Consider the following 11,849-nt stretch of genomic DNA (forward strand, 5'->3'; position numbering starts at 1 on the left):
TTTGTTTTGTTTTGTTTTGTTTTGTTTTGTTTTGTTTTGTTTTGTTTTATTTTATTTTATTTTATTTTATTTTATTTTATTTTAATAAATATTTTAGAAATCGGCGATTGACGTGTTACTAATTTTTCGCTAAGGTAGCGATTATAGCGCGAACGTTTTATGTGAAAGTTTCTATTCCTTTCGGAGCCGCAACTTTAACGCTGTTACCGTATTTAGTGTTACTCGCTCGAAAAGGAAACTATGTTCTACCGTCGCCGTTCGTCGTTCCCTGCGTTGCTCGGATATTATGCAATCGAAGGTCCTTGCAATGTCGTTGCTTCACAGCGAATCAAACATTGCAATTATATAAGGTCACTCGAACATACCGTACATTTTCTCATCACGTGAGGAACATCGACGTGTTCGCCGCTGCACGCAATGATTGTTTGTTTACGATTTTGTAATTGTAATTTATTTGAAGCGTGTAATATTGTATCGGCAATTTAACGCTCGCGATAAATGTAAAAATATTTACAACCGCTTCAAACATTTTTCTTTGCACATTAACTCTTGTTTACCTAATGTTGTTCACTCGAAGAGTAAAAGATAATTCAGTGATTACGATAATTTAAAAAGCAAATCTATTATCTATCGACTCTGTAATTGTTGCATGATGACAATTACTTATTCGAATAATTACTCGGATAAAAGATTTGCAAATGAAATTCGTTGGTTATACATTATGTACATAATATTCGAGTTCCTAACTCTGCAATCTTCAGTGAAAGTATATATCTTATTTTTTTTTTTTTATTATTATACTATTAACTCGTAAATGATAGGTTTGGTGCTTCCAAATAAATTTTTCAGGTTGTAATCTGAAATACAACTCAGATTGTAATTCCTTTTATAATATTTTTATTAAAATACGCATTGGAATTGGCATTCATTCCTCAAGCTCTTTCTCGAGGGAACGATGAACCACTAACGAAAATGTACAGAACCGTTACCATAAAGGCATCGGTGACTAAATTCGTTTGCGTACGTCACTTTTTATATAAACAGACTGACAATAAGCCTTATTACTGTATATAATAAAAGAAGTGTACGCAAAAGTTTGAAAACGGTCATTTGACTGGGCGTGGTAGGTTTAGTGTTGCTAACATTTCACAATTCATGTAACGATGAGAGCATATCAGCGTATAATGCTGTATCGGTAATAGATAAGAAACTATTGCTTGTAATAGAAAAAAAGAATAATAATAAGGCCACCGGTCGGTAAAGTAGTCTTAAAATAAGAACGGCGCCATTGTGTTCGCGCCATATTACGAAATATGGCGCAACCGAAGTTATTTGCCCGAAAATAGAGAACTCGGCCGGTCGAGCGTATCTTTGCATATCTTATAATTGGATTTTCCGTATTTTCGCTCGGGTCCCGCAATTCGAAGCGACCTGATTCCGCTTTCGTTGTGGCCACAGGCCACGCATCCGCGTGGGAGTTTGTCAGAGTTGTTGGCGAGGTCGATCGATATCTCGAATTCACCCCCGCGTCTCCAGAGCGACTGTCGCGACCTCGAGGGTTGTTGGCCTCGTTTCAAGCCCACGGGGAGTCCGTAATATATTATGCATGTATACGCCTGGCCGCAACCAGACGACCAGGGTGAAGAGCTACTCGCGGGTCGCGCGCTTAGGTTAGCCCTTAGGTTACCCCTTGCGTACTCGAGACGAGTAGAAGCGTAGCTGCTAACCCTCCCTGCAAACTATACTATACATCCATTTCCTCTTCTGTCTTCTACACATTTTTCTTCTATACAGGGTGTCCCAAAACTCGGGGAGGAGCCGGAAATGGGGGGTAGCTGAGACGATTCTGAACAACAATTTCCTTTGCAAAAATGTCGGATGGGGCTTCGTTAAGGAGATATTAAGCGAAAACCCCGACCAATCAGAGCGCGCGTAGACCGTTGGAGCGGCCGCGGTAGCGTAGGCTACGCGCTGGCGGCTGCGCTTGCACGCGAACAAGTGACTTTACGTGCGCTCTGATTGGTCGGGGTTTTCGCTTAATATCTCCTTAACGAAGCCCCATCTGACATTTTTGCAAAGGAAATTGTTGTTCAGAATCGTCACAGCTACCCCCCATTTCCGGCTCCTTCCCGACTTTTGGGACACCCTGTATATATGTAGTAACCGCACCTCCCATACCCAACAATAAGGAGTCAAATAAGAACACGAAACGTAGGGTACGGGATTGGTCGCGTAGGTAAAGCGGTCGACTTTGGATCCGAGGATCGTGGCTTCGAATCCCCGTGCCTTATTTTTCGTTTAGACTCCTACATATGGGGGCTCGTCCGGGATGGGGGGTTACAGCGGCAGAGGACCGGCCAGTGACGATGAGTGACGATGAACAACAATGCCACGCGAAGGACGGTGGAGCGGGCAACAATGAGGCGTCGAGAGAGAACAACGTTCCAGAAAGAGAGAGGGGAGTACACTCGCGAAAGAGGGTGCGGCGCGCACTGCTGTTGAGACGCAAAACCCGAGAGAGAAAGAGAGAGGGGAGTACACTCGCGAAAGAGGGCGCGGCGCGCACTGTTGTTGAGACGCGAAACCCGAGAAAACGAGATTATGAGGAACGAGATTATGATTCCGCGCGAAAAAATAAATGGAAAATGTGCGGTGCAACGTTTTCGTACGTGGCTTCGTTTTCGAGAAAATGAAGGTTGAGTATAGGCGGGGCGCATGATCTTCGTATCTTCAAGCTCGATTATTATACATATATCGAAAGCTAAGGATAATACAAGAAAATTGTATCGCGTATTCTCGACTTATTTTCTCACGAAGAAATGATCTTTTCAAATTATAATGTTCACTGTAACAGAAATTATTACATCTACTGCTGCCAATAAAATTTTGTCGTACTAGTATCAAATATTTCATGGTTTATTTTTTATTGAAAGAATTCTTTTACTGCAAACCACTTGCTTTTACGTTATTGCGCTCGGGCCGAGTAATAAAAGCTTTGAATAAAATCCATCGATTCGAGTGTACTCCATCGACAGCTGGAAGTTGGTTCCATTGTCTAGTTTGTTTCGCTTGTGTTGTCGAAAAATAATTTATTATTTTTACCGTTTATTGTACGAGCAGTTACGAATATTTCTTTCAAATTGAACGCACTACGAAATTTCTGATTTCTCTCGACTGTGAAATATAATTTGCATGAAATGTTTCACCGCGTTCTTCTTGTTTTAATATATCTCGAGAGTAGTCATTTGTACAGTGACCCCCAGATTATTTGTTTCGCGTTCATGCTCCACTTTCCACGAGTTGGAGATAGCTACAAATTCAGATCGCCTAATATATAGCAAGTACTCTCTGTCTCGCGATACAAAGGTTACGCATAAATGCCAAATGTTTTAATGGACACCTCGAAAACAATATTAATTCTATTAATATTCTATAATAAAACAATTAAGATAAGGATTATTGAAACGATATTAGATCAGAATTTAAACAATTTAGTTCACTGTTAAAGATCAAATAATTCAGAATTCGAATGAAATTCGAGCAAGGTAGCAAGAAGCTGCTTACAATCAAAGAAATCTAATAACAGGTTTGCTATTCGAATAACAAAAAAAAAGTATTCACACACTAGCACCAGAGATGGAACTACTCGACTCATATCCAGATACTTGATCAGAACACAAATTATTAAAATATTCATGTATGTACATTGTACATCTTCGAAGAACAATCGTAGAAAATTCTCTTTCATAGAAAACAACTGGGTATCGCATTTGTACACATTGGGAGTTTTCGAGCGGATGCACGCTTCGCATGTACATGGTGCATCTTCAAAAAACAATCGTAGAAAATTTTCTTTCATAGAAAACAACTGGGTATCGCATTTGTACACATTGGGAGTTTTCGAGGATAAATTAAACAGTATAGTTTATGGCCTGGAAGCGACAGGTTCATTCCACGTTATCGTTAAATCTGTTTGAACATAAACAAGTCAAGTCCCAATTTCTTTGTTTCGAAGTTTGAGGCCCGACGATCCGCGGGGTTTGGATCAATTTCCCCAAGGGTTAAAGATTGAAAATATCGATTATTCACGGACATAGAGGGCAGAAAGGTGAAACATGCCCGATACGTCGTCGTCGGCCGGATACGTCGGTATTAAAGGTTAAATAGAATCACCTTCTAGTATCGCACCTGAGAAGGATGCGCCCTGGCCTCCCGAACACAGACGCCGCGCCGACCTCAGACTACTTTGGTACATGCGCGCATACTATTCGCCATTCGCATACCCCTTTCTTAACGATCTTCTATTCTCGTGCTGCGACAGAATAAAAATACGGGATCACGTGGAAGACTCGCCTAACCGTCTCTCGGGAGTCTTGCCAGCAGTTCGCGAACCCGTTTCCCTCGTAAACTGACAGAACCGAAAGAGGCGAACGCATCTCGATCTAATCTTGGAAGTCTATCGCGCGAGGGATCCACGAAAGGTGAATGGGTCGCTTGTGGTTGCGTGGTTAGAAGCTTGAGCCAGGCAAATTTTAATTGAAATGAAAATCAAAGAATAATTATTCGAAGTAAGTGATTTTCGGACCCTTAGTTTAAGTAGAATTATTCGAAAATAAGAGTAATATCAATTCGTTTGAAACAATAGTTATTTCAAATTATATTCAAATAATATCATTTTAGAAAATGCATTTTAAATAATATCGTATAATTTCAAAAGTCTCCAGGTCAATCATGGTCCAGGTATCATAATTCATTTGAAACAATAGTTATTTCAAATTATATTCAAATAATATCATTTTAGAAAATGCATTTTAAATAATATCGTATAATTTCAAAAATCTCCAGGTCAATCATGCTCCAGGTATAATAATTCATTTGAAACAATAGTTATTTCAAATTATATTCAATATCATTTTAGAAAATGCATTTTAAATAATATCGTATAATTTCAAAAATCTCCAGGTCAATCATGGTCCAGGTATCATAATTCATTTGAAACAATAGTTATTTCAAATTATATTCAAATAATATCATTTTAGAAAATGCATTTTAAATAATATCGTATAATTTAATGTTAAAGGTTCATAAAAAGCAACAAATTTTCCGTCACGCTATATTCTTCGGGAAAATTCAAAATGAAAATTAATTTTCTCTCAAGTATCAAATCGTTTCGTTCACCCTGTACGTCTATCGTCGTCGTGATTGTCCTCGATGTTATAGATAATCTATCCGCTACGCCATCATCGTGTCTGACGTCATTACATCGAAACCCCGTCATCCTGTCATAGCCTTGTTCCATTGAAAACTTTACCCACGATTGAACATTTTGCATGGGGACACCTTGAACGAAGCATATCGGAAATCCATTGACTATGCCAGAGCTAAAATAATTTTAACACGCTCAATATACGTTTCCCCATTTTGGAGTTGGACTCGAGGTCGTATTCCATCGACCACGACGAGCTTCGATTACAAAAATAGAGATTTAACCATTGTATCACGCAGTCGTAACTGTTAAGGACAATGGTCTATAACAAGCCACGGTTTAATCGATTCAGTACGCGGCTATGTATAATTTAGTAAGCGACCGCGACTATAGAACAATATTCGTTCCTTTTATGCGCGTCGCGGCTTTAAAAATAATCTGTGTATCTTTAGAGCGATCTATTTTTACGATTGCATTACTAATGCTTTCAGAAGCGACGCAGAGAGACGCGTGAGAAAATATCCCTTATTCGTGTTCCCCTTGTTGGCGTCTCGTGCCATCCTTCTATTTCGTCGAGAATTGTAGACACGTGCACCAGGTTGTTCGGAAATGTCGCGGTTCAACATTTCTCTCTTGTAAATAGAAATTGAATATCTTGACTTGTTTTTTTTTTATCGATTCCCGCCAGAAATCAATTTTTCGTTAGTTGTTATGAATAAACATGAATTGGTAGCAAACATGATAAAATGAAAACGTCGCGAAAATTAATTACAGACAGTCCCATATGTATTCGAACACTCTACTATATCTATTGAGGAAATAAAAATACATAAAAGAAACAACCTCCTTTTTTTTCTTCAAAAGTATAATTAAAAAGTAAGATGTGGTAATAAAGAATAAGTAGATTAACGAAGAAAATGGGGGAACTAAATACATAATGGATAGAAATGCGATGTTTACTTAATTCGACCGTATTGCAACGCAAAACGTCCGGAGCCATCATTATCAATGTTGGTAAATGCAAATGGCGGCGTTAGGTAATGATTCTTGGGTTCATTGATCGACGAGTACACGCGCACAAACGGTAACCGAGGAAATTAGGTCGCCGACGGCTAATGGGAACTGCATTTATTTTCGAGTCGACGAGGTTGCGCTCGTTTGCATTTAGTTGTGTAAATTCAGGCTGCGCCTAATTTTTTTTTTTTTTTCTTTTACCAATGAAATTGCATTCTGTTACGTAAACGTACCTGCCATTCTGCTTTTACAATTACGTTTCATGGTATTGCGTCGCTGAAAAGATAATCCTGTGAATAAATATCCGCTTTGTTCTCCGTTCAGTTTCTTTGCGATACTGTTAGCGAGTCGAAGTGAATGATTTATATCGTAGAATTGAAAACGTGTGTTCATTTTCAGTATAGAGAGTGGAATCGATTTTGTCCTTTAATCTTTAAAATTATATATTCAAACGTAGCTCTTCGTGTCATATATGTATTTAAAATTTTATAATAATTAATTTTTAATCGATATTCGGTAAGAATGTAGCAACTTTTCAATCTACTAATCATGTTGCGAATATTTAGTTAATATTTTCATCTGTTAAAAGTAAATTTCAACTTTTACAACGTTTATGTAAAGTGAAACGTACGGTCGGTTCAAATGTAGAAAAATAATTCATGTATTCTGTCATTTAATTTACGATTAGATTTCTTGAATAGATACAGAGGGTGTATATTCATGGAACTGACTGTTTAGTATTCTTTAATGGGGCGTAGAATTTTCTTTGACTTGCATTTGCAACAATTTCATATGGAAAAATAGAGGACAGAGAATCGTTGCGAATTGTAACGGTAATATTTATAAAGTATGCTGGTCCCGACTCAAGGCCGTGAGAGAATGTCACGGATTTCATCATTGACACATTGGCAATTCGTGGTAGATTTCATTATCACGCAGCCACACGAAAGTCCTTGGTGTATTCTTAGAAAAGAAAATCAAGGTGAGAAACTACCACACGTTGCATCGAGCACCTCTTTCAACAAAGAAATATGAAGTTTTCTTATCTCGCGTTAATTACCACGTAAATGATTGATAACGGTCGAACAAGAAGCATTAATCAGTCGTAGACTGTTGTGAAAAAGTTGTACACCAAGAAAACGAAGATGAGATCAGTCCTTTCGCTGAGTTTGTAAATTAAATTTCTCACGATACAAATGTTTGTTTTTCATCATTCTTTAAATTAGAATTAGAATTTGATATTACTGGTGCTGTTAAAATATCTGTTAGAAATTAAAAGTGATACACATTGTTAGCTTTAATTTTTACATTACTGATATTTAAAAATAATATTTAATACTTTTATGTCGCATAAATGTTCTTATGACTATCAATATTGTGTTTGTATAAATAGAGAATCTAATTTCATAGATATTCATGTCGTAACAGTAATGGAGCAAAATGAATCGTGCACAATTTAGTAACGTAACATAAAACATAAACTATTGTCCATGTATTTCTTATTAATAAAGCGAAAGAAACTTTTGGGATAACCTACTATTTATAATATTTTTCATACAGTAAGTGCAATACGGATCGCAATCGGTTAATATATAAATTATAAAATGAATTTATATTTTTTATGTTAACGTGTAAAACCTGCATAATTGTTTAATCGAACGAATGTCGCTATTCAATCACTTCCTGTGTTTTTATTCGTCATGTACGATATTATTGGAATAAAATTTTACCAATTCCTGTACATGGACGCGAAGATACTACGGTATTTCCTTCAAAGCTGACACGATGTTTACCAAGAAGCAGTCACAAAATTATCCCCACCAGTTCCTGGAACACGTTTAACTGTATTCCACTCTGTCTCGCTTGGTCTCGCTGGTTCTCGCTGGTTCTCGCACTCATTCTGAATGTATACAAAGGCAAGCAAGCGTGAGAGATAACAGGGATCAAATTTCAACCTACATATCTCAGCACACGAGCAACATCGCCTAATTCACAATCTCCGATTTTGGTGAAAGTTGACACGCAGATAAAGCACTGAAAAATATTAGCTCTTTTGAATCATTTCAAAGTTACAGATAAAATATGTCTTAACTAAAAAAATTTGATCTTTTTTTAAATAAATGAAATAACTATCGTCTTTTTCGGTTCGGTTTATGACTGGTTAGTTATTCAGAGAAATGGATAACTTTCTCATTTTTTTTTTTTTTCAAAATCAAATCGTTTGAATTTTCTAAAATACTAATTTATGAATCGTAACTGTTTAAGGTAATATAATATAACATAACCATTTGCAGTCCTTTGGTGCCACTACACAACAAGTGATTGCGAGTTCAAGTTTCATTCAGGATAACGTGAACCGAATTAACGAAATTTTAATTATAGGCATTTAGAAATTTTTGTGACAACAAAGTAGCACTTAAATTTTCGGAACAAACATGTACAAAATTCCTTTAAAGTTGCTAGTCATGCATATTAAGAGAAACGATCAGGCTGCAAATGGTTAATATACAACTTGAAACATTTAATTTCTATTCGGTCGTTTATTTTTATAAATTAAGTTATTTTAATTAAATTAAACAAACTATTATATAAAAGAAAGTGACGATCTTGAAGCATAAATTGTCTTTAGTGAATATAAACTAATTTCAATAAAAATTACTCAAGCATTTCCTCAAATGCTGATCCACAAAAATGGCAAAATCCATAAAAAGATCTGTTAAGACTAAAGTTTTCAATTCGCTTTTTCTATCTAGGAAGGCTTTTGATCCGTCGTAAAAACAAAAGCAACGCACAGGTGAATTTTTATAGATTGTTTGCTGGAAAAGAATTCTTTTGAAAATTGGCTACAAAAGCCTTTTCCAAGTTAGTCTGTCAAAGCGCATCTCTATAAGGAGCAAGTGTCCTCTAAAGGGTTGCACAATCTGGTTACGACCGCGACGTGGCGACTTCGATTTGTCAAATTAAGAGATTCAGAGCGTGCGTCGCGGCTTTCTTTCGCGGGAGGGGAAAGTAAAAGTTGTCGTTTCGTGCCAAGGTGATATCCACGGTGAAACTTATTACGCGGATGTCCTTTGTAGTTCGCGCATTTCGTGCGCCATATTACACGCGTTCGCCCATCGACATTCGAAATGTTTCCGTCATCGCTGGAATTCCCAGCGCCCGGATCTTGTTTTACACCTACGATTCACTCTGGGATTTCTTCGGCGTTCGTCCTTGACTTTTGTCCTTTTTTCTGTTACAGTCGTAAATCGTCAAAACAACATGTCCGTTACCACATCCGTGCAACTCGCCACCGATAGCCTGTCTCGCCATGGGTAAGTTTTCCTCGTTTTTTCCACATTTTTAATCGACGACGAATTTATAAAAATGTAGACACGAATCTCGCAATTGTAATAATCTATTAATATAAAATAATAAGTGCATCTAAACAACTATATTTACTACTCCGTATATTATATTACATTAATTCGTACACAGCCAATTTCATAGTATTCGTGTCCTCTTTATCCATTGAAGACGTTTGTCTAACGATAAATTAAACGGCAGATTTCTCAAATAAAGTTTTCGTATAACTAGACTGCAGATTTTATGCATTTATGGCGTACAGTACCTAATATGAAAAACGTATGCCAAATATATTCTTCAATTATTATAACGATATCGTTATATGTATTACTTTACACGAGTGCCTTTTACCTTTTGGTCACACTTGACCTTATCACACTTGACTTGTACTTATTATGTTATTGTATTTTACGCGATAAATCGATCAAATCCGCAGTTTGCATGCAACATTAAGAACAGTAGATATATAGACGAATGTCTGTTCGCTGAATTCGCGTTAATGCTGTATTATTCGTGTAAGTCGCGTCGGTTTTACATAATGGAGGCACATGGCGCCTCTGCTCGTTACTCCACCGCGCCTGAGAAACCGCGAAGGACGTCTTTGTAAGCGGAAGCAAAGATATCTCGTAACGGACGCCCGATTTAAACTGATGCCCATTGTTTTGCGTCTTATTTATAACTGCTCGATACTTCTATTAGGCGTAGAATTCGAGTTTCGGTAGAAATATGTAGCGTCAGTCGGTTCAAAATGTGTATAAAAGCAATTTTACTGCTTCTTGGGAGCGAACAGTGTACGTCTATTTGCGATGGCCACTGTCGCCATAAAAGCTAGGCTTCGTTTAAAAATTGCACTTCATCTCAGAAAGACGGCATTGATCGAAGAAGACGTGGGTGTCGTGCGACCCTGTGAACCTTGATACAAGGGAATGTTTTAAGGCCACATCGGAGCCATTGAGTAAGAAAGACGAGATGCTTTCTTATCAGCGAACCGTGAGGAAAATACTTATAGTTCTTCGAAAGTATTAATTCACAAAAAATTCTAACTCGTTAAAGATTCAATATTTAATTTATTTCGGTATTACAGTTATCGTTTTAAACACATCTTGGAAATTTTGGAAAATTTCACCAAAATTAATTTCACCAAAATTATACAGAATCTCAATAATAATATAGATAGAAAGGAACAATGGAACATAAAAATCACAAGTACATTACTGACAAAACTATACTGATTTGTTTATCAACAAATGTTGTTTTTCAACATGCATTCTATCTGTGATAAAATAATAACAGATTTACACATTTACCGAAAAGTTCCGTAATATTTATTACAAGGTTTTATTATAATTCACTTTTATAAAGTCGTAAAATACTCTGTTTCTTCTATTAAGAAATTCTTAAACAGTAAATAAGGCTACTTTTACAGAATTGTGTCTCGTATGATGATGACCAGTATCGCATTTGCACTTCTATTTACAATGCAAATGAAAATCCTTGATTGATGAAACCATACATGTGTACGCTACTAACGTGTAATATTTATTCCTTTATATGTAAATTATCGAGTCGAAATGTTACATGAAAGTATAATGCTTTTATTAATATTAGTTGGTCACTTAACCCTTTAGGTGCAATGGACGTATTACATCAGAGATAGATAATATTCCCCGCTAGATAAGAAGGTCGAATAACGAATAAGTGATAAGCTACTTTTCTTTCGTATTTTCATTACGATTCGAATAATAGAATGGATTTATAATTACTCAGAGTTTGAATTAAAAAATAAAATCATATTTCGTGTCGATTCGTGTTTCTGTTTTTTACAATTTGAATAATAAAAATGAAATTATATTTGTCGTGAATGTGATCTAGGAAATAAAAATTATATTCCAATTCGAATGTAAATTATAGAATGAAAATATATTTCGTGTTGAACGAATAAAAAGTTGTTTGTATAATTATTCGATCGAATAACCGTCACGCATAAATCATTTCATTGCGTTTAGTTGCTATTTATTATTTTGTTCGAATTTTATCCGTCCCTGATTTCTATTACTTCTGAAGTTTATGTACAGAGGACATTTACGAGGAATTATGAACAGAGGATAAAATCTTTCTCGAACCGAATGAAAAAAAAAAACGTAAACAAGGCGCGCTATGCCTGGATTCCATTGCTTTTTTTTTTTGTACCAATACAGACAACATTCTTTCCAAGGCCACTCTGTTACAAACGGATCAAATTCTTACACCAAGAATATTTTAAATAACGGAATAAAAATTTCAT

General features: G+C 36.3%; 1 protein-coding gene across 1 annotated transcript in view; it reads left to right on the top strand.

Annotated features, from left to right (window-relative positions):
• The window catches only part of LOC128877095 (protein pinocchio), a 70,778-nt gene that overhangs the window by 46,548 nt on the left and 12,381 nt on the right, over positions 1 to 11,849 (top strand). Inside the window, exon 3 of the mRNA XM_054124104.1 lies at positions 9,462 to 9,534. Within this exon, the coding sequence (XP_053980079.1) occupies positions 9,462 to 9,534 (73 nt within the window). The remainder of the gene's footprint in view (positions 1 to 9,461; positions 9,535 to 11,849) is intronic.

The sequence above is a fragment of the Hylaeus volcanicus genome, chromosome 1 (assembly GCF_026283585.1).
Source record: "Hylaeus volcanicus isolate JK05 chromosome 1, UHH_iyHylVolc1.0_haploid, whole genome shotgun sequence".
Classification (NCBI taxonomy): Eukaryota; Metazoa; Arthropoda; class Insecta; order Hymenoptera; family Colletidae; genus Hylaeus; species Hylaeus volcanicus.